We start from the raw sequence: 23,827 nt of genomic DNA, 5'->3' as shown, positions 1-23,827 counted from the left end.
CCATAAGGCCTATTCTCTGTGTCATTACAGGCTACACTGACTACTACTGTTATGCTGGATTAGAACGAGGTGTGACTCTCTAATGAGGCAGAACTGACCAGAGTGTCTGTCCCTCAGTTACTTATCAGATCCTGGCGTACTCAGTGCTCACATATGGGCTGATCTTTACTTGACAGGGACGCAAGAATAACCCTCTTTGTTTCAATATTGTATTAGTGTCTAAAGGAATCAAGGCAACGAGGGACGTTGTCCTGTTAGCGTGTCATAAGTTACTTAGTCACCAAATTGTTTAAGTGAATTGAAGTGGCGAGGTTTAGAGCCGAATTCCAGGGATGTTATTTGTCTCTGTGCTTGTGTCTGGTGCAGTCTTCAGCTCTCCCTGCTCAACAACTGTTTGGTAAAGACATTAACTGAAACCTCTTTTTTTTTTCTCCATCTCTCTCTCAAAGCGATACATATGCTTGCCTTCGATCCCATATTCTTTCAACAGACCTTTGACTGAGAGTCCGGTGAGATTTTCTCATTTTGCATTAGGCAGTGAACAACCGGAATCCATCATGAAATCAAAGGCTTTCAGAGGACTGAACTGAATACTGATCTGAGGTCTGCAGTCCTGCTGGGCCACTGCAGAGGCAAGATCCCCCACAGAAATGGAATAAGGAACCAGTGCTTTGATTGAAAATAGTGTTTATTAGTGGCCATTTATCAGAAAACAGTGTTCACAAAGACCCCGGTGACATATTAGGATATTTGGATAGTCACCCTGTTAGAGAGGCGATGACCAGATGTAAAGCACACGTCCATGATGGATGGCAACGTTTTCGAGTGGTTGATTTTAAAGACATGCGACACGGTCAGTCCCCTCTCATGTCCGCTTCCTGTTGGCGTTGACAAACAAGGGCTTGGATTTCTCAGCATGCCAGGCATTCTTTTCACTCTGTCTTTCCTGGAGTTTGGAAAGGCCTCTGAGCCTCCCACCCAGAATCGCCGAGCATAAAAACACACAAAGCTGCGGGGTTATTCAGTTTGTTCTGAGCTCTCTTCCCCATCGGCTGTTTGCCTAGTAATTCAATTCAGATGTGCAGGATCCAAAAACATGTTTGCTTGAATGAAATACACCCCTCCACCCACATTGACCAAGGACTGTGCTTTTCTTAGCGCTATTCCAAGTTGGACATCCAAGAGAGGTACTGCCACCTCTGCCTTTTTAGCTTCAAACCCTCTTAAGAGACAGATGTCTTTGCTCTGCACCAGCTCAGCCAGTTTTTGCAACTTTCTTTTCTTTAAACCGTCCTGAAACTATGTCCATCAACTCCAAGACCAGTTCTGTGTGTTTTCGCTTGTTAGCTGATAGGTATGCACAACTTGTATGCTGTTGTAGAGCTGCAACAAGAATGTCTATGTAAAGGGCATGGTTTCTATCTGTCGCTATAGATACCATCTGGTTCCAGGTCGCTCCTTATCTGTCCTATCACGCTGATGTTGTTTGTATTTAAAACATGGCTCATGTTCCATGCGGTTTCCTTATTAGACTACACTTATGGATCATGAAACCAGAAGTATGAAGACACGAGCTTGAGAAATTTTGTGAAAGAAGGCATTGATACATTAGCGTTTAGTTTCAAGTCATGATGCAGCTGTTTGTGCAGTTTTTCAGTTTTACAAAACCGCATTCATGCTCTCAGAGCTGCAGAGAGTTTAATTTAAATAAGTAAAAAAAAACATGTTTATTTTGATTAATCTCATTAGAAATATTCAGATTTAAATGGTTGAATTTGATTTTTTCTTTTTAAATATGTGTGTTCCTAGCAGAGAAACACTGGCAGGTAGGACACAGGTCCGAGTAGCTTTGCATATGTGAAACCTGCATACTCCCAATTTTCCTCCACGTTTTGTCAGGCTGCTGAAATGGCAAAGACAACCCAGAGTTTAAACTAGTGCCTTCAAACTTAGAAATATGTTTAGAGCACACGATTGGTGTATTCCAGCATATGAATAATTAATAGGCATCATTTCAAATTCTCACTGAACTCCTTCCCAAAATGTGTTGGCACCCAGGTCTAGAGGTCTCAAACAGCCTTCACAATATAGGGAAAATTCAGGCATATTGTACATGAAGTAGAACAACAAAGCAAACTCAAATATACATGACATGTGGGACCTGGGATTTCAACCCAGCAAGTCAACACTATTTCTGCCATGAAGCTTTATCAAAGCCTTTTCTGTGTTGTGTGAGAATGTGTTCTCTTCACATCAACTCGTGCATTGACCTCATATGCTCTAAGTCTGAAACCAAAAAAAAGTGGTCCTAATATAGCCATGTTTAACACCAGTAAATATTTTCCTCACTCAATGTAGCATTAGCAGAATCAAAGCTTCCTTTAGACATGGGAGAAACCAATTTGCTAAAGATTTAAAAGGAGGAAAAGGTTGGACTTTCTTTAAAAAAAAAAAAAAAAAAAGCCTAAGATTTGGAACAATTCTAAGCAGCATGAGGCAGGAAAGTGTACAGAAGTCTCAATGCAAACCTTGTTCTTGAGCAGACCACGTTGGAGAGAGACGAGAGGTTGAGGAGGGGGTGGGGAGGGATATTGAAGAAAGGTTAGCCTGGACGAACAAGACTCCTTTCTCCCCCCTCCACCTCTTGACCCTCCCATGTGACAAGTTGAGCCAACAAGTGCTCCATTCAGCCGGGCAGCCAGGGGAAATGACTGCTAGACTGAGCGCTGCCTAATGAAAGTAGAGACGCTGGTTATTATTGTTGTCTTCATCATCCTTGTCATAGTAGTAGTGCCGGACAGATCTTGGCAGGGATCCACACTTTTTCAGCGTGTGTGAGCTTTTGTTGAAACAGCGGAATAAAAAGCTTTTTGCTGACTTTATTTTTCATACAAGGACTTTGAGTTATGCTTGATTGTGAGTGTGACATTTTTCTTAATATGAGGGTCGGCTGTAAAGTAACACTGAAGTGTAATCCAACCACGGATGTCATCTTATTCCCATCTAATGGCAGCTGTCGGACAGAGTAGGGGATGATGTCTCCACTTGTTTACGGGTATTCGGTTTACCTTAGCTTGATTGTGTTTGTTTGTGGCTTGCTGGTGTGACTTTTGGCCTCAGTGGCACCGTTGTTTTTCTTGTTGGACTGAACAAACAGTTCTCTCCTTAGCTAAATGACCATAATGGGCTTGGCATGTGTCTGCAAAGCTTTTTAGTGTTCTTTGGTGCTGGTCCAGATTGCATCACAGAGCTGGTCACACGCACAGGCTGTGATGTTTACCGTGGAGGGCATTCACACATGATGGCCTATTTACTTCATTTATTTCTCTTGAACAGTCACTAGCAGAAGAAAACATATACAGTATACTGTATGGTACATGAATCTGTTTGTTTTAGCTACATGCCCAGCAGCTGTGATGGATGACTTTGTACTCACTCTGTCTTTAATGTTAGACACCTGTTGAACACTGCTCACCTCCTGCTTCTAACTTTCGTTTTATTATTTTTTTCTCTCATCAACAGTCCAATAAAGTGCCCGTGGTGCAGCATGCCCACCATGTCCACCCACTGACCCCTCTCATCACCTACAGCAACGAACACTTCTCCCCCGGCACACCACCATCACACCTCTCCCCAGAGATCCTCGACCCAAAGACAGGTAAGGTGTCATGGATGGATACAGATTCACTTCACTGTAGCTCTAAATGAAACTGATGTTGCACAAAACATCTCTCAGTAATTGTGAAAAGTACCTGAAGGATTTGTAGTTCTTACTTTAAAGCTGTTTTCACGTTCAGGTATTCCTCGGACTCCTCATCCATCGGAGCTCTCTCCATACTACCCCTTGTCTCCTGGTGCTGTTGGTTCGATTGCACATCCTCTGGGCTGGCTCATGCCACAGTAAGTTCCTTTTACTGTCAGCTGCTGCACAGTGTTGTGTTCTGAAACATGTGTAAACTGAATTCTGACGTTAAAGAATTGACTTTGTTAGTTTCTTAGTGGCCAGCTTTAACTGATGATACTGATACTTGTTGCGAGTTAAAAACTAGGAAGCCAGTTTTGGGGCGTGTTTTGCAGGCTCTCCAATAATGAATTACATTTGAGTTTACTAGGAGAAATGTGTGATCGTTCATGGTTATTGCTACAGGTCTTCACATAATGAATTGCAGTGGTGCTGTTCCACAAGCACAGGATTTGAGTTGATGAGTAGAGGATTAGTACCGGTGGGTTGGCTGTCAGCTGTGTTTCATCCATCCACCTCACGCTGCACATTTTACTCACTCTGTCTTCCTCCGTTTCCCCGTGTCTCTCAGGCAGGGCCAGCCTATGTACTCTATTCCTCCTGGGGGATTCCGTCACCCTTATCCAGCGCTAGCAATGAATGCATCCATGTCCAGGTGAGCCGCTAATCTTCAGCAACACCCCCATTGTCCTACAGGGAGCTATTTAATATGTGCTGCCTCTATGACATATTGCAATCACATTTCCCCTGCTTTACTAGCCTTTTCAGACTGCAAGGAAGGTAAATGACTGGTGTGCAGTTATAAGCATTGTTGAGCCATTAAGGCAACTTTTTTAGGGAAATTGCTTAAATCTTGTTTTCGGTGGTTGCTTAATATTGCCCAACGACATAAATGTGTGATATGAAGCAAAATTAAATAACTTGCTTCCACTTTTGACAAAACTCAAATCACGGACAGGCAGCGGTGTCAGGACTACAAAGGGATGTAAGGTCTAAGTCTATCACAGACAAGTTCTGCTTCTTAAATAGAGAAGCTTATTATTGGCATTCAGCACTCCTCTCCTGTCTTTTCTCTCTGAGCTAAACTTCTGTGGTCAGGCCAGTGTTCTGAGCCACTCCACAACACACACACATAGCACCGAGATGAAAGGGCTGAGAATCGATTAGGACAAATCAAAGCTCATCTGAACCTACACGTCCCATCAGACTAAACTCTCTGACCCTCTGTCAAAATTGGAAAGATTTGTAGCGAGCCTTCCGGTGTTAGTATGAAATGAAATATTCAGAAGGGTCTCTGTGATCAATAGCATGTGCAGCTCCATCCAGAGGTGAATTCACAACAATCACAACATACTTCACCTAATTTTTTATACTATTTATTGCATGATTTTAGTGCATTCCAACTGTTGCACAAATTTCAACTTGAAAACACATTTGAGGAGGCATTTATTGGAGAACAATCCATCAAAATGAAAAGATTGAATACATTTTATGGCCGCAACATAGGTACGTGAGGTACAACATTACATGAATATTAATTGCAGCATTATTTATAAAAAAATTATAGCTCCACTGCGTGCCATCAATTGGAGCAGCATCGAGTTATTCACTGGGGACTGGGCAGGATGTTTACAGATAGAGTTGGTATGGGAATGATATAGCACATCCTTGTTTATGCAGTAATAAATTAATAAAGTAAATGTAAGAAAAAAAAGGAAAACCTGAGTTGTTAATGTGTGTTGAGCTTTTAAATAACTGGGTGAGCATGTGTAACCTTTAGTGCAGTGCTGTTGTGTTTCATGGTTAGGAACAGCAGCAGTGGGTGTATCATAAGGTAAAGCTGATAACTCTGGACTCACCTTATGTAAGAACAGGGCTGCATTGTGCATCGTCTCTCACGAGAGCCTGCGTATATGCAACTTAAAATAGTGCAATTGTCCAATCTAACATTAACCAGAGTGTGTGATAAAGCACTATGGAGCTTAATTTCCCCCTTTGTTCATTACAATGTTGAGAGAGACACTTTGTAAAGGTGTTCTGTGTGAACGCCTGTCAGAACGCTCTCCATGGTCTGGAACGTGGTAAGGAAAGTGGTTTCAGGTGTCACGGCCATGCTGTCACCATGGTAACAACACACTCCACTTTTCTCCAGCCATTGCAGAATAAAGGGGCTTTTGAAAAAGCATTTATTTGAACAAAAAGCAAGCATGTAACTCTTTGTGTATATGAATTTAGTCTAGACAGACTCAGTAGGCGCGGTGAATTTCACCCAGAGGGTAAGGCAGGGCAGTTATGTGCCACGTTATCTGAACTTTCTCTTGTCGGGTTAACAGAGTTTTGCTGTTAAACCCAACTGTTAAAATCTTGCCTCCTTTTGCCCTCTCAGCTTGGTGTCCAGCCGTTTCTCCCCTCACATGGTAACCCCGCCCCCACACAGCCTCCACCAGACCGGCATTCCCCATCCTGCCATCGTCTCCCCGGCCATCAAGCAGGAGCCAAGTGGTGATAACATCAGCCCCTCAATGCATGCGTAAGAAACGAAAATCAGTCATCAGTAAAATAGTCAAATAGCTTTTGTTGCCAGCGTTAGCTGCCATATACTAGCACCTCACCTCCTTTTATGCTTTAATAACAGCACCTTTTTAATATTTTTGGATTAGCAGGAAGTCCCCTGTTCCTCCCAAGAAAGAAGAGGACAAGAAGCCGCATATCAAGAAGCCCTTGAATGCTTTCATGCTGTATATGAAGGAGATGAGAGCCAAAGTAGTGGCAGAGTGCACTCTGAAAGAGAGTGCTGCCATCAACCAGATCCTTGGAAGACGGGTAAGTAACACAAACTCGGACGTGCATATGAGTTTATTTGTGTGTGCTTGGCAGTCCTTTGATATATTCCGTCTTTGTCCACAGTGGCATTCCCTGTCAAGAGAGGAACAAGCCAAATACTACGAGCTGGCCAGGAAAGAGCGGCAACTGCACTCCCAGCTCTACCCAGGATGGTCAGCACGAGATAACTATGTGAGTAGGACATTTTACATCAATTAGCAGAGAAAGAAAAAAAACCCCTCTTATCTCACCGTGTTCAGTCTAATATGCCTGCATCAGCCACTCACTGTAACCACATTTTGGTTCTCATCAACTGAATCCACGGAGGTTGTTTGCTTTCACTATTAAAAACGCCATTCTTTTAATCTGTGCAGGGAAAGCGGAAAAAGAGGAAGAGAGACAATAAACCAGACTCAAAACCAGAAGGTAAGGAGCTTTCATTCAGATTCAGAAGGACAACACTGTAAAACCAACAGCAAGAGAAAATGTGCCTTTTTATTCTATTTACCTTTTTTTGCATGAATTCCTCTCTCCACTAACACTTACTAACTTCTTTCCCCGCTTCTAAACTTTGGCAAGCAGCTTATGAGGTTCAGTGCTAATAGAGGCAGGTATGTCTGCTGTAGTGCAAGTAAAAGAAAAAAAAAAACGATGTAACTTGCTCAAAATCTGACGGCTCTCCACTCTTCAGTGCACATTTGAATGTAGTGTGTGATGTTCTTCTGTGCATCAGAAACGCATGCCATATGAATATGTTTAACATCCTGTTTCACGCTCACTGTGTGTAGTATGTTTTCGAGTAGATTTGAACGTTTCATGTTTCAGAACCTTCACTGCCATCGTCCTCACTGTTTTAATAACCATCAATAATCTCGTTCGCCAGCGGCATTCAGGGACTTGAACCAGATGTGAAGCCAGCAACAGATCCATAATTCAGCTTCTTTGCTTCTCCTTTGTTTTTCCCCAGACTTCTCAATAAGGAGCAAGAAGCAGTGCGTGCAGTACCTACCCTCGGAGAAGAGGTGTGACAGCCCCGCGTCGTCGCACGGCAGCATGCTGGACTCGCCAGCCACTCCCTCTGCAGCCTTAGCCTCCCCGGCAGCTCCTGCTGCCACTCACTCTGAGCAGGCCCAGCCGCTGTCACTCACCACCAAACCGGAGGGACGCATGCACCACCATTTCTCCCTACCCGGGAAGGCTTCTGGATCCACATCCTCCTCTTCCTCTTCCTCCTCCACCTCATCCTCCTCCTCTTCCTCCTCCTCTCAGCCCACCATCTCCCTCCCAATTGGTACGTCAGGTAGCCAGCCGACCACACCCATCCTCACTCGGCCGATCCCCTTCACCTCTTTGCACCCCTCCATGCTCTCTCCTCCTTCCCCTTTCCATCAGGCAGCCTTTCATTCCCACCATGCCCTGTTCCAGTCGCAGCCCCTCTCCTTGGTAACCAAACCAACCGAATGAAATCCGCAAAGGCAATTTTCTCCCATTTATTGTGCTGTATATTGCTTTTCTTTAAAATAGGTATTAGAACAACGTTTTTCTAAATAATGAAAAGGAAGAAATATTATTGGTCAATATTTGACCGCCTCCTTTTCTACATCTCTCAATGAAACAAAATGTATTTTTTGTAAAGTTTACTGCAGAACTGGTTTCTTTTTGATGCATTTATCCATTGAACCTCTTGTATAAAAGAACCAATGTACATAAAGTTTCTTTATAAAAACAAAACGCAACAAAAACATGTTTTCTTTTTAGCCAAAACATGATTAATGTTAGTATTAAGTTTAAGTCATAGTACTGGCCAATAATTGCAGCCCCCTTTTGAATTCATGAGTGTGTGTCCCTTCTTTTGACATGTTAAATAAACATTTGAATTTGTTTCTTGAGAGAAATGTCTCAGTCTGTCTTTTCGCGTGCATTTACACAGTGTTTTTGTCATTTAATAAGAGCTTTCTTTAGTGACGTAATGTGGTTTGGATTAATGTTCTTATAATAGTGACCACAGTACATAACAAGTTGATAACAGCATTTTGCATTCGTTGAGAATGTAGATTTAATGAGCTGTGCAGTTTTATTACAGCCACACTGAACTGGAATAAAAGACCCCAACACACCTGTCATTTTTTCAGCCTTGTGTTACACTTTAGTTCTAAACATAGCACACCTCCATAAAAACCTTGCTGATGGTGACATGAGGTTTAATGTTTAATAAAGCAGAATTAGGCTAACCACACTGGAAAATAAGTGCCTCAACAGGGGTAGCAAAATTTGCCCCAAAATAAATCCAAATTAAAAAATAATAGGCATCTGCTGCTTCTTGGAATACAACATCCCACAACAATGACAAAAAAGCAGGTCAGCTCCATCCCAGCACACCGAACCCTGCTCAGGTTCCCTGTTCCTTTTGCACTTTTACTGCATCTTTATTCGCCGTTTGGCACTCTGCTTAGGCTTTAATTAACTCAGAGGTAATAGGATGGAGCCCCTGGGACCTCATTAGGCATTTCAATTAGTGAAAAATACACAAGGTAGGTTACAGTTTTTGGTGGCTTTGGAGATGAGGACCGATGCCAGGGCTGGACCATTATGTCGGACCAGTGGGGGGACTGGACTGGAAGAGCTCACAGACGACTCCCCAGCTACTCAGACAGAGAATTAACCAAGCTCTTACCAACAGGGATGTACAGTTCTGTGAAATGCTGCTTTCCAACAGTATTTCAGCTGATTCAACCATTAAGTGTGTTTACTTTATCAATACAGATGATAGTAGACAGCACCATCAGATATTCTGGACTAGCAGAGCAGTTACTGTTAGATATTTGAACTTGGTTTTATATGCCATGATCAGGGGGTTGTTGGATTAGAATAGAATTTTCCTGAGATTTTGCTGCACATGTATTAATTTAGACAAATTTGCTGCTAATTGTTTGCTGTCACAGAAAACAAGATTAGCTTTTCTCCAGACCGTCTTATAAAACTGCGGACAGGTGGCCTGAGGATGTGTTTCCGGTTTGGCCCCTCTCAGCAGAAGCACCAAACTGTCAAGTCTGCACCACTCTGTTTTAAGTAATCATTAGCCATAATAGGTCTTTTGCTTGTTTGGCGTTATATCTTACATCATTCCAGGCACAAACCACACGGTCTCTGGTGCCACGGCTGCCTACTCCGAGCCAATTCACCAATCTGTCAGTGAAATTACAGGTAATGAGTTGTCAAAACAGTCAGCAAATCTGTCTCCTCAAGTCCGTAGCTCAGTGCAATGTTCAGTTCTCCTAAGACAGTGTCCTTATTATGAAACTCAGCCCACAAGTGAATCACTTCAAATGCTCAGGCTGTTCCAGGCTGTGCTTTTGGTAAATATATTTACTCGTGCCATTTTTCAAATGCCGTCCCTTGAAATCGATTAAAACATAACTATGAGATTCCACAGGGGAATACCTATTTAAAATGGCATAAAAGGTATGTTATCTTAAAGTTCCAGTGCTCCACTCAAAATGTAACACGCCGCTGTTTATCTCTAATAACGTATCTGGTTGCTGCTCCACTCAACATCTGCCATGTAAGCACAAGGTCAGATTTAATACATGTTAATTTTTGCTCATTAAATTCTTCCAATCTCTTGCCAAGGTTCTTTTTTTGGGCCTTCCTTTGATCTTGCATTTATTCCAGGTTAACCCTTTGATAGTTCACGCGCGTGATATTGCACTTCGAGCTGACATCTGAGAAGTCACTAAATCATTAAAAAAAAAAAAAAGCTACCACACAGACACACCATCACCATCATTAAATCCACTAAATGTGTAGCATGTACTGTAAGTGTGACACTGATGTGTTTATATTATTATGTTCAGATTAAAAACTATAAAACTATAAAACTAAGGCTGGTCCTACATCTTCCGGTGTCACCGTGACCTTATATTTCCGTTAATAACAGGATGCTGTATTTGCTTCACGTGTGGTTTCCCTAAGTGATATTAATTGATTGTTGCTGTAACATTCACTGAGCTTAGCAAGACTCAGCTGGTGCTTTTGTGAAGACAGGTATGGATGACTGTGAGCTTAAGAACCTCCTTAATGTATTATTCATACCCATTTGACCTTAAAGATGGAAATGCAAATGGGTGTCACGAATGAGTGGTGTAATCGGACTTTTCAAATGTCAAATAGCCTGCCACAATTAAGACACATTCATTACAAGAACCCACACCCAGCTGAGATGTAAAACATCTCCAATTAACATCTGGATCATTATCTCAGCTTATCTAAAGCTGCTGCACTCCCTCAACGGCAATCCTGATAATTCTGTTATGTCGTACTTCAGGTGGCCCTAGCTTTGAGGTTTATTGACTTCATGCAAATTATTTCACATTATTATATGTTATTTTGAAGAATAAATGCCATTTCATAAGTTTTATAGTTATGGAAAAATTAATAGTTTGATAGATTTTGCAGCCTAACACAGTGACACAGATATAAAGTGACCGGTGTCATTGTTTCATTTGGTCTCTTTTCTTTAAACTTGCACTGCACATCAATACTGCCATCTGCTGGGTAGGTCATAGTGTGACTTCATGTGGGTTACATGTCCACATGTCAGCATCTGGTCAATGGGTGACAGTAAAAACTCAAATGTTGCCTCCTGTGCTTTATCTTTGGAGAAAAAGATCCTAGTTTTTAACTCTCCGTTGGTGTTCTTGTTACCTCAACACCTTCAGGGTCAGTTTAATACAACAGGGGTTAAATACAATAGGAGGATGTCAACTGTGCGCACAGTGGCATCTTTATCTAAATCTAAATGTTTAGTCTCCTTTTGTTTACACGTGCCATTCAAATAAAGCAAAATAACACAGACATGAAAGTCAAGTCCTGCTCCCCATTTGAATGGACATGATTCACAGACACAAATAACTCAAGTAAGCTGACTCAACCGTGCAAACATGCATTGTTTAACTTGGTGATACTTATGGTTCCTCATAAACATATATACAGAGATACTGTCTGTGTGGTGGTCATGTGTGCAGGAAATGTGCAATGACAAATATTGAAAAGGGGAAAGGAAAACTTTATATCTGCTCTGCTGTAACTACGACTATAAATATACACCAGTAGGTCACAACATTCAATCTACCTTGTGGTTTTACAGTGTGCAGGGCTCAGCGGGGAAATTCTGACTAGTCTGTGGCTGCACAGCTGAATATACAGCATCTCAGTCTTCCGATGCTGATCGAATGACTCCAGTGATGGAAAGGTAACAAAGAATTAATTAATTCTGTTAAATTAACCAGTACAATGGAAGGTGTCTCTCTGCTGTAGCATCTCTTTCACCCCCCTTTTTGGCAAAACATGGTGTTTTTAGTACAGTGTGTTTAACAAATACAAAGCAGTCATGTCGTGTCGGGCTCCGACCTTTAGGGGGCAGCAAAGCCCCTCGCTGTGTTCGTGCGTGCAGAAGAAGAGCAGACTGGTTTGTACACGGAAGCAGGAAAAGTGTTTGTACAAATCAAATCCTCCATCCTGTCCACTTGGATCCGTCGATTCTTAGTCTGTTGTGAGCACAGACCGATAATTTGGGATTTTATCGCCGTGTGAACACGATGAGGGCGAGTTTTTTGATCGTCACAGTCTTCGTGTGTTGGTGCCTGGTCACAGGTGAGTGGAGTTTAGATATTTCTGGCTCCTTGAGCTTCTTTCCTGTCAGAGAAATGCTGAAATACCACATGATCCCTATTAGCTCGTTAAGCTAGTCGTCGGCCAATGTATTACGCAAGTGAGACAAGATGGGACTCATTACATACTTCACTTTCAGTATCTGGCTTGGACTGGATTTGAAAGAGCAACGACGACAACGACAACATAGATTTATTAGACATTTTAATGTTTTGCTAAAAATAAAACAGGCTTTTCCAGACACCTTTTCCATGGAAAAGGTGTCTGGAAAAGCCTTTGTTTTATTTTAAAGCCTGAAGCAGGAAGTATTTACTGGAAACAAGCTAACAAGAAAAATGTATTTGTGTGTGTGTGTGTTTTTAGCTTCTTCTAAAATTCAAATACACAAAGTTAAAACACACAAAGCTGTTAATTCAGTGTACCTGTGAACAGTAAGCCTGCAGATTACCTGTAAGTACACAACAGATCACACTCAACACTGTAATGTTGAAATCTGCCTGGCCTGGTTTTATTACATTGTGATAGTTGTAGTTGAGGTAATCCGATCATATAATTAGTAAATTTAATCAAGTGGAGGAAGCCGACAAGAAGAGGACAGGACACTGCAAACAAGGAGGGACAAATGTACATAAGTAAAAATAATGAGCAGATAAAAGCAGATTGTTTGTGTCATATGCAGGTTTCACTAATCCACAGTGGCAGCATTCATGGCATTTATTATCAAATTGCATTATAATATCTGCGTTGCACCTGTCAACATGTTTTGTGCTCAGATGGCCCTTTAGATTGATTATATGTTTTTTTTCTTATTTACAGGAGCTCCACCATCAAAAGATGATTCATCCTCAAAGAATGATTCCAACACCAATCAAGAACAAACGAAAAATGGTCCACAAGCTGCTCCTCCTCAAAAAAATCTTAAAAATCAAAATTCAAATGTTACTAACATTGAGAAAATTGGACAACAAGAAAAAGTCGAGGCAGGTACTGACCAAGAGCCAGAAGGAACACCAGATGAGTCACAGACACCAAATAATACACAAGGTAAAGTTGGGACGAAAACAGGCTCGGAAGGAAAAGAAGTAAAAGAAACAATGAAAGTCGCTGATCAAAATCAAACAAATCCATCTAGTGGGGAAGAGGAGCGAAAACACAAGATAACTAAGAAGCCTAGCACTTCAACAGTGCCAGTGAAAGAAACAAACACTGCTGCTGTAAAGTCAGAAGGAAAGAACAGTGGAAACTTGCAAACCCAAAAGGGCAAGACAGAAACGGATGCAAGTGAACATAAGCCACAAGGACCCGATGGGCACACAGACGTAGAGGATGACAAGAAGAATGTGTCTGAAGAAAGTGAAAGTGTTGACAAAAACCCAAAACACCAACATGCAGATGATGGCCAAGGTGAAAGTCCAAATGAAAAGAAACCTGATGAAAAAAAAACAGCAGCACCAGAAGATGACAAAAAACACTCAAAAGAAGAAGACAAGAAGGGAGACGAGACGGGAGACAAGAAGGGAGACAAGAAGGGAGACGAGACGGGAGACGAGAAGGGAGACGAGACGGGAGACAAGAAGGGAGACAAGAAGGGAGACGAGAAGGGAGACGAGAAGGGAGACGAGAAGGGAGACAAGAAGGGAGACGAGAAGGGAGACGGAAAGGGAGACGAGAAGGGAGACAAGACGGGAGACGAGACGGGAGACAAGACGGGAGACGAGAAGGGAGACGAGAAGGGAGACAGGAAGGGAGACAAGACGGGAGACGAGAAGGGAGACGAGAAGGGAGACAGGAAGGGAGACAAGACGGGAGACGAGACGGGAGACGAGACGGGAGACAGGAAGGGAGACAGGAAGGGAGACGAGAAGGGAGACGGGAAGGGAGACGGGAAGGGAGACAAGACAGACGATGAAGAAAAGAAAAAAGAGGAAGCAAAAGTTAAAGAAAAGGGAGGGAACAATCAGAACAATCAGCATGACTCTAGTTTTAAGGACCAGGAAGAAAGCAGCCATTTCTTTGCCTACCTCGTCTCCACAGCTGTGTTGGTGGCAGTGCTTTACATCGCTTACCACAACAAGCGCAAGGTACTTGGCCTTTAAAATCTTTCTGACGCATACTTCCTGAGTTGCAAAGTTGTTTCATTTGACATGTCCATTTCTGTGGCTATGAACGAACAGAATAATTGGCACATATGGATTTCAGGCACGTTTCTTGCCGCTAACAGGCACGTGACATATGAAGGGAGCAGCAGATTAGCTAAGCCTAGCTCAGCATGACAACTGGAGATGGGTTCTAGCCAAAATCTCCTCATCATCATCTATGAAGCTCAATAATTAATACGCTGCTAATTTGTTTATTTCATACAGAAAAGTATGAAAATGGCACATTTATCCTTTACAAGCTGTTTCCTTGTTTCTCTTTAGTCTTTATGCAAATTTAAACCAAGCTGCTGCTGCAGCTAGCTTCATATTTACGTTATGGATGTGAGAAAGAAATTTCCTTTAATTCTCAGCAAGATAAAGATAAGTGAATCATGTAAGTCAAAACACTTTCACCTAATTTACCAGTACCAGAGAAATCCTTAGATGTCTGTTAGATTAGGGGCTTCTGATTGTGTTACTAGTTTAATTACATCCACATTTGTTTTGTAGATCAGGCTCAGAACAACAGAAATTTGCCAATATATAACGTTTCCTCTTCTTTTCCCTCAGATAATCGCCTTCGCTTTGGAAGGAAAGAGATCCCGGTCCACGCGCAGACCTAAATCTACAGAATACCAGAAGCTGGAACAGCATGTAAGTGGTAGATTTAAACACTTACACCCCCACTCCTTTTAATTAAAACACAGTATCATTAAATATTTGAACTGCTGAACTCTGTTTTATTTATTTATTTTTCAGATGTGATCTCGAGTTGTTGAAGCCTCGAGCAGCTGAATACACTGTGGTTTATGTGAGTGGATACTGGCGCTCGGTTTTGTGTTTCGCTCTATTCTGCTTCTATTTTACATTGTGTTAAATGAACTTTGCTCGGTTTTGTACCTTTTAGATGCTTATTGCATGACTATGCAGATGACACTGTTGCCTTATTGAAAGAATTCATGAAAAGCGGTGGAGGTAAAAGAAGCATGCTGTTTTCGCACTTGTGTCATTATTCCACTTTTTAGGCAATCTTGACCTGACTATGGTCCTTACTCAGGAGATTTAAGTAGCAGATGAAATATTAGATGTTTGTACAGTACATTAGTGATCGCACTGTGCACCTAAAAAAGCCATCTGAATCTTTGTATAGTGCTGACAGTGTATGTACAATTTCTGTGTGGATGTTTTAAAAGTCTGTTTGATAAAACGTATGATGACCCCATCTAAATGTACAGAAGGATAAGAGTTACATGTCCGCTCGTGTTCACAGCCATATGCTCTTGGCCAGTTGATTGTAATAGAAACTTTTATTTTCAGAATGAGATGCTAGCACAGAGATGGCTGTAACTGGCAGCTCGTTGAAGCTTCACAACTACAGTATCAGTGTGAGAGAAGCATCAGTTTTGCTCTCGGCTAGAAAGCGAACCAGCATGTTTCCAAAATGTTGGAAAGATGTTTTTGCTGCTGCCGGGGTGATGGCAACGCATGTAAATGCATATTTATTCATCCAGACTGTACATCATGCAGAACAGTCTGTGTGGTATTACTACACTATACAATGCTATAGTCAAATTTTCTAGAAACTGCCAGTCTGGTTTCTGTATGACTGCTGTTTTGGATGAATTCCTAACTAATACCACTCGTTGCTTGCATTGAACACTTTTGAAATGTTGACTGTTTTAACCCTAAATTAATTTTTAAAAAGGAAACTGGCCAGCAGCTGCATTGAATCAAACTATTAGGAAATGTGTCTGGGGAAATGTTGACCACTAATACAATAAACTACATTTTTCCTCGAATAGATGTTGTTCATGTTTAGAAATGACAGATGTGTGCCAAATTGTTATTGATTTTACTGTGATTCAGTGTGTCATTATTGTATCGTGCCTCTAAATAAACAAAATTATCAATGTATGTATACCAGGCAGTGATCATAATTTATGGAAAGCCCTCTGTGTAAAAAGAAAACATACCTCCAGAATCAGAGTCAACATTATGTCTAAACATATATTTTTGTGAAAAACATTTTTAAAAAACTAAATACTGCTCTTTTCATGAGTGAAATAACTAACAGACTGTAGTTAGTAAGAAAATTAGTCATTTTTTCAGAGAGTCTGGCTGAAATGAGCATGTTTTTAAGATGTCTCACCACACAACTCAATAATTAAGAATAAGGTATCTATTCCACGTCTTTAGAAATGGCTCTCCATAAACATCCTGATACCCTTAAATAGGTTGTTTTACATTTGTGTGCTGAATCAATTAAAATGATAAAATAAAAGCTCTTTACCTTTGAACCTCAGATGAGTTGAATGGCTCAGATGTCATCGCTATCACATATCTCTACATTTTATCACAATTAAACAGAATAATATTGATCTTTCAGGAAAGAAGACAATGAATGTGAACTTTAATATTGAGTAAAAAACTTTATTTTTCATGGAATATGAGGTTTCCCTTTACCTGAGACATGAGGATGGACATTTCAAAGTTTAAAGGACAAAATAGTTGGCAAACACTCATTTAATACGTTGAGTCTCTAATGTTTTATTATGAAAAGTAACAGTTCCAGCTGTAATATAAACTGGATTTTCTTTTTTTATTAAAGTGGCCTTAATTTAGGTGAAAGTAAAGGAGGCTACCTGAGATTTCTTGGAATGACTAAACAGCATTTTGCCATCATTGTCCCACTCCCCCCTCACAGAGGAACCATATTTCTGGCCTCCTCTTCATAAATGTCTGGTATCTGTCCCATGACGGTGGACACCATCCGGACAGAGCTGCACCCACGGAGCTCCACCTCATACCGGATGAGCTGCTCCCAGAAGCCGTTATTCGGCCTCACAATGGGCCGGCAGGTCTTCAGCCACCCGTGGGCCTCCAGCAGACTCACCCCGCGGTGCTTCAGCAGGTAAGCCAGGCACAGGGCGGCGGAGCGGCTCACCCCGGCCCGGCAGTGCACCAGCGTGCGGCCTCCGCCCTCCGCCACCAGCTGCACTTTATCGGCCACACGGTCGAAGTGATCGCCGAGAGGGGACACCGGGCTGTCGCACACCGGGAGGTGGATGTACTCCACCCCGGGAGGAGGAGGGCAGCGGCTCCTGGTCTCAGTAACGTTGAAGATGCAGGTAATGTCCCAGCGAGACACCTGATCTGGATCATTGGCCGCTCTGCTGCTGCTGAGGAACAGATGATCGGTGACTCGGCTCAGGCCGCACAGACCTGCAGCCCCCGACTGACGCATAAACAGCGTGAAAACGAGCCGTGCCGCAAAGGTGTCTCATCAAAAAGCCACAAGCAGCAAGTGGACTGTGGAGTTTTAATGGCTCTGATGTAAACAGGATGTTGTGATGTGTGTGAGCCCCGCACTGTCGCCCCCCGGTGGATGGAGTCTGCGTGACGCACATAGAAGACAGACTTTCAGTGCATCCTCAGGATATTTTATTTATGATAGTCTTTTCTTGATTGTTTTATAGCGATTAAACAAAATTTCTTACGCCCAATGTGACATCTTCACAATGCACATTTTGTATAAAAAGCATATAATACATTTCCTTTGTTTAAAGAATCAAAATGGAAAAGGAGCAACTTCACAAACTGGCTTCACAGCATGTAGTTAAGAAGCTGTCACTGCGATATGTTTGGCATTGGTACAAAAAACAACTTACATTGTAGTCAAAAATAGTCACACCCAAGTCACTTTCCAGTGAATGATTACATTACTGATGAAATGTGTCTGTGACTTTATTTCTAAAGTAAATAGTAACTATAATTACAGATAGAAAATATCGCATTGCGCTTCAGTAAATTGAAATGGGCATTTCACATAGTTACAGTCATAATTAAAAATAATGTGTTATTTGAAGGCAAGTGTACAATACATTTGACTATTTCTTTCATGTTTAACACACAGATTTCAGACTCGTCATTGTCTTGTCACTTGTGTTTTTAACACTTTACATTTACATGTTTGACTGTAGCGTGTTTAATTAAGCAAAGGTTTAAGTACGCAAGCAGTCAATAAAGGTGGGGGCAAACATTTCCAGTCAAATGCACATGTACACAGCCTCTTACTATAAGCTGGCTCCCATTTTATCCACTAGATGGGCCATTGTGACAAAGGAGTGCTTCTCTCTGGAGTGCTCTTCTTCTCTGGCTCTGTGTTGTGGAAGCCATGTGAGAAGGCTCTCATACGCTTGTTCATCCTTCTGCTCAGCGTTTTAGGGATGAGCTGGTTTTGACACATTGTAGATGCCAGTTGACTTTAACGTCTTCCTGTCTCTCATCAGAACAATAAAATATAAGGAATGAATGAATGAATGATGTCTGCAGTGCCTCTCGTCTGGAGAGTAAACATACAGAATCACATCAGTCAACATCGTGTAAACGTCTGTGCACTTGTGCTGGCAGTGTACTGCACGTTGGTGAAAGCACAACACTTACAAATAGCGTCAGAGCCAGGGAGGCCCAGGAAGACCAGAAGGGAATGTCTTGCATTGAAAAATGTTTAGATATTTACCATCAGGAACATCTACTAATGTCAAAATGTTTTTTAAAAGGAAATAATAGTTTCAACATTCAAAAATGAAATAATTTCGAAACATGGAGACATAGTATAGTAAAGTATAAAATCCCTATACTGCAATTAAAACCCCACGAAGTACAGCACCTCAATAAAGGCCTTCATCACGTCTCTCCACTGTGTGCGTGTCAGTCATCTTTCCTTACCTGTTCAGTTTGACGTCAAACAGCTGGCTGAATGTCAACTTGATGACACTTTGCCAAAACAAATGTTTTTCCAAATGCTGCATCGTAACGTCTCCTGCTAACTCAGGTTCCAGATGAAGTTAAATCATCCTGTTGACTATTTTTAACTACATTAGGGTTTGTTATGTCATTCCTACATTATGATCTAGTATTTTTTACCTGGGCTTTGATTAAGTTTCAGATATATGTTAGTGTTATTATTCATTTGTAGGCTTGTTAGTTATAACCACATTTTAGTCATTTAGCTGAATATGCTCTAATTTAAAAGTTTAGAATATTTGGTATTTTTTTCTTTTTAAATTAATCAATGTTTTGTGTTTTAATGTGTTATAAAGTTGTGCAGGTCACTGTTTCTTAATCTTTAACACTTGTCTTTTCTTGGCTGTACCCACCATGGTTACGCGTGTTTACTTTTTTATAATCAATTTAAATTTAATTACTACAGGACTAGAATTTATATGAAATATCATTTTGTCCCCTACCAACAACATCATGTAATTCTTTAATGTTTTGTCACAACTCAAGTCTTCAAAGCATCAAAATGTACAATAAATATCAACAAATTTCACATATGTGTACTGTAGGCACTGTATTTTTCAAATAACTGATGTTATATGAATATTGTTTTCTATTGAAATGTTGTTATTCTTATTACTGTATACTAATTATACAGAAACGCTAAATTCAATCCATTAGTATTCTGTACACTGACATTGCTCCAGAGACGCCTTCCTGGAGCCAGATGATGGGTCCTTCTGACTCTGCAATCCCCTAAACTCAATATCTTATGATGATGATAGTGTTGGTTTGGTTTACTGAGGTTCCAATACACACCCAATATCCCAAAATCTCATGAGCATCATCACTGTGTCTTTTCCTCTAGCACCACCCTTAGGCCCAAAAATGCACCACAGATCAATTTTAAACACCCACTACCACCCACACACACACACACACACACACACACACACCAGAAACAGAATTATTTTGGTTAATACAGGATAAATGTAACATTTTCTTTGGCACTGATCTTCCAGGACAAGTGATTTTGCTTTTTGCTATCACATAAGTATTACAGCCCTGTTAAATAAATAATTTGTGTGTGTGTGGTGTTTTATTTTAAATCAGAGCTAATGCACTTTCTGTTAATAAATAGTAGAAATACTATTACTATTAGTGGTAGTGTTAGTATTTTCACTTATCTATACAAACTAATAGAAAACAAAATCATGAAAATGTCACAGGGATATCAATAAAGAAAATTCTAATTCATTGCTAGCAGCCTATTGTATAAATTAGTCTACAATAAAAATGGTACGACATGAAATAATTTATTATCACTGATATTCATGAGCTCCTCAACTGGAAATAAGAGTCTACTGTTAAATAGATTTTTACGCATGCGTGGGGGGAACTTAGTTCCTAATTCAAACATGGACTAAGGTTGTGTTACTCTATGTGCCTTTAAATGAAGTGACTGCAGGGTACTGGACTGGGTTTTGTGTCTTGAGGTGGATGCTGTACATTAGCTGGTGGTTTTGATGCCTGCAGTCAGTCCTCGGTTGCCAAGGAAACACAGATGGTGGATGAAGGGCGCGCATACAAAAGAGCATAAACCTGTGGCAGCAGCTGGAGACCGAGACCAGCGATTCATCCAGGTCTGTGTAGTTCAGCTCCGTCACAGACGTCGCTGTTCTCTTCAGCACCTTCCACCCATTGTCTTTGTCCCGGGGCTTCCGTCCCCCCTCTGTCCCGTGTTTCCAGGACTGGACTGCCGTCAGTGCGCAGCTGTTCGTGGCACTCCCACATCTGCTTGACTCAGCTCGGCAGCAGCCGTAAGGACGAAGCTCCAGAGAGGCTCATGTTGGTGAGGAGCGGGCTGGTCCAGGGAGCCAGCAGCCGTTTTACTGCAGCCCAGGTCTCTGCACACACGGAGGGGATCGCACAGTAGGCAGCAGCTGGCCCTCAGCATGGAGGAAGACGAAGATGGAGCTGGGATCCTGTCGTTTGATGGCGCAAGACAAGTGTGTGGTACTGGTAGGAAAAATCCTTATATTCTATTATTATGTGCTTCGTTTACATTGAACGTTCAATTGCAGCAGATAAACTAGTTCAATCTGAAGGATGTGTTGTTAGATTAGATAAACACTGACTGTTTTCATTTCCTGTAGAGTAGGCCCTGCTCTGTATATGTCTCAGTCTGACATGCTTATTTATAGGAAAACAATCTGTTGTGTTACCCTGCCAGGGTAAATGTTTATTATTAATATTACTGTAGGCAGAGCTGGGCTGATTCTGCCTACAGTAAACACTGATCAGGTAAAATCCACTGGGCGGTTTTAATGTTGTGGTGGACAAGGGTCAGCATGGGAAACAGGTAACGCTGGCCACGATCGACAGGTGTCAGAACACACTGCAGCTTGCTGTGTGTGGGGCTGTGTGGCCGCAGACCTGTCAGAGTGCCCATGCTAAACGCTGTCCACCACTAGGTGTAGCCTACATCCAGCTTCCAGGGTCTTTCATATTCAGATAGACAATGAGCCGCAGTGTTCATCTGCCAATGAACATAAATGTCAAACATATTTAATTCAGTTTAGTGTGTGTGTAAATATTTTGTTTTGTAGTTCAAAGTAATGCAAAATTACCTTAAAACCTGTATTTCAGAAACATAATAGATCATCTGTTGTGAATCAATGATGGATAGTTCTCTGTATTTATGATAGATAGAAAGGTCAATCTCTGGTTTTATTTTTAGGTAACTGTGTGGTCATCGTTGCACGGCATTGGGTTCATCTGCCACGTGACCAGTCAGGACGCTGGGAGGATCCAAACGAGGAGCAACAACAGGACAGGTTATGTGTACAGGCTGACATATCTTTAATAAAATCATCAGGAAGGTTAATGTTTGTGACTCATAAAACCAGATGGCGTTACTCAGTCAGTTAAATAACCAATGACATACAGCATAGGATCCACAGAGGAGGAACAGTAGGGACAAGCGATGGGTGTGTTGGTGGGACAGCTGGGTTGAGTCCCACTTTTCTGCTGCTTTGTGTTGTGTGTTCCTCTCCAGTTACACTGAGGAAACAGCAGACTGTGGCTCGCACTGGACCTCGCTCCACCCCTGGGGGCATCACCTGACCACCTCCTCAGACTGGTACAGGATCTCTCACTGTAGATTTACACCGCTGTGTCTTTGAAGCCCCTCATAGCCGCTAAACACTCTGCACAGCTGCTTATTATATAGGTCTAGATTCATTTAAACAACAGATCCATTTTCTACACACTCTTATCTCGCTTTTGCCCACATACAGAGTGTGTTAAGCCTCTGTGCTGGCTGGCTGAGAGGGCAGATAAATGGGGAACAGATAGAACACGAGAGATTAGTTATGTGTTAAATCGCTGCCACATTTCCCCTATATGTTACTCTCCTTGCCGGGATTATGTTTAAGAGTGGAGATAAACCAACTTGAAAGTGGAGACCGTGACCAAATCAGATTTGCATAATCTGCTTTTGTGCAGGATTAGCCTGGAAAAACAATGTTTGTTAGACCAGGACAAAAATATGTTTTTAAATCATGTCATGTAAAAGAGGCCCACATGAATGTATACATGGGAAATCATCACGCAGTCATGTCATGTCATTTCTCCTACAGTGATTGATGGGTGGTGCCGTTGCTGCTGCGCTGTACCTCCACAGGAAAAGGATCCACGTTGAAGTGCTGAACCCCACACACAGATGACTTCTGCAGCCTGCAGCCTGTGAAGATATAAAAAAGCCACCACTGCTCTGTAGTTAGTGTATTTTTGATCACATTTAGTAGAAAGGTACTTCATGGGTGGTGTTTGGAGTCCAAAATATTTTGCTGCAGTGTTCTTACATGTCTTCCTCAGATGTGAGTAGTACTAATATAGCTTCATCCACCCCCACTCTCATTTTTTCCTTTTTTTTTTTTTTTGCTTTTTGGCTGAAAAACAAAACAAAAACACTGACACTGCAGCGACTGAACACCTCTCACGCTCGCTTTCTTCTGCTGCCGTGTGCAGCGACCTCATCACTCTGTTGCCGTGGTTACCGTGTCTAACACTTTGGTCACTTCTCCGCTGCAGAAGACACTTTCAAATTCAGCCGAAGTGGTGTTTTTAACTGTGCCGTCCTGCGTGTTATCATCTCACCAAAGCTAGCCGGTGTCTATTCCAGATCCACAACCGGAAAGATCTGATATTTTAAGAGTGCGATGTTAGAAAAAAAAAAAAAAAATGTGTGTGAGAATGGTTTTCTCACACTTGACAATGTGTAATTCACACAGTATGTTTTTGTTTGTCTTGAAACATCAGAATGTGCTGTGATGCCAATTATTCTATTATGCTATATACAGTACACGCTATTTTACAGCCTTGTGTGGGTGTTGGCTTGAGTGAGATTGTTTGTGTGCATGTGGTGTGTGTGTGTGTGTGTGTGTGCATTTGTGCATGTGTATCATATCTGTCTGATAAAAAACCTGAAGCCTGAAGCTACGTGCTGCTTTCCGGTTATTTTGCCATAGCTGCAAACCTTTTCACCAGACAACGGCTAAAAAAATATTTGCAAATAATTCTAAGCATTTGCTGTAAAGTCATTGAAATCGCACTTAGGTGCAGATTCCTGTGATTTAGATAATGACACGAATGTTGCTGGAAATGAATA

At 41.6% G+C, this 23,827-nt stretch overlaps 3 protein-coding genes across 4 annotated transcripts in view; 2 read left to right on the top strand and 1 right to left on the bottom strand.

Annotated features, from left to right (window-relative positions):
• Positions 1 to 8,446, top strand: part of tcf7l1b (transcription factor 7 like 1b) — a 29,648-nt gene extending 21,202 nt beyond the window's left edge. The window contains exons 5-12 of one of the 2 annotated variants that reach the window (XM_026343467.1): positions 3,523 to 3,658; positions 3,798 to 3,900; positions 4,314 to 4,397; positions 6,129 to 6,272; positions 6,406 to 6,565; positions 6,650 to 6,757; positions 6,940 to 6,991; positions 7,533 to 8,446. In XM_026343467.1, coding sequence (XP_026199252.1) covers positions 3,523 to 3,658; positions 3,798 to 3,900; positions 4,314 to 4,397; positions 6,129 to 6,272; positions 6,406 to 6,565; positions 6,650 to 6,757; positions 6,940 to 6,991; positions 7,533 to 8,029 — 1,284 coding nt within the window. In that variant the 3' untranslated portion in view covers positions 8,030 to 8,446. Of the gene's footprint in view, positions 1 to 3,522; positions 3,659 to 3,797; positions 3,901 to 4,313; positions 4,398 to 6,128; positions 6,273 to 6,402; positions 6,566 to 6,649; positions 6,758 to 6,939; positions 6,992 to 7,532 lie in introns of both variants that reach the window. The other variant, XM_026343466.1, reaches the window with a different exon arrangement.
• A 3,588-nt stretch (positions 8,447 to 12,034) lies between these two features.
• Positions 12,035 to 16,293, top strand: tgoln2 (trans-golgi network protein 2). Its single transcript, XM_026344023.1, has 4 exons — positions 12,035 to 12,217; positions 13,052 to 14,316; positions 14,944 to 15,027; positions 15,133 to 16,293. Exons 1-4 carry the CDS (start codon positions 12,163 to 12,165, stop codon positions 15,136 to 15,138), a joined length of 1,410 nt encoding a protein of 469 aa, XP_026199808.1. The 5' UTR covers positions 12,035 to 12,162; the 3' UTR covers positions 15,139 to 16,293.
• Positions 16,294 to 16,782: 489 nt separating this feature from the next.
• Positions 16,783 to 17,733, bottom strand: zgc:153044 (dual specificity protein phosphatase family protein). Its single transcript, XM_026343487.2, has one exon. The coding sequence runs from the start codon at positions 17,615 to 17,617 to the stop codon at positions 17,072 to 17,074; it is 546 nt and encodes a 181-aa protein (XP_026199272.1). The 5' UTR covers positions 17,618 to 17,733; the 3' UTR covers positions 16,783 to 17,071.
• Between the last annotated feature and the right edge of the window lie 6,094 nt (positions 17,734 to 23,827).

This window comes from Anabas testudineus, chromosome 9 (assembly GCF_900324465.2).
Source record: "Anabas testudineus chromosome 9, fAnaTes1.2, whole genome shotgun sequence".
NCBI lineage: Eukaryota > Metazoa > Chordata > Actinopteri > Anabantiformes > Anabantidae > Anabas > Anabas testudineus.
The sequence above is the reverse complement of the archived record's forward strand: the minus strand, read 5'-3'. Positions and strand labels throughout refer to the sequence as shown.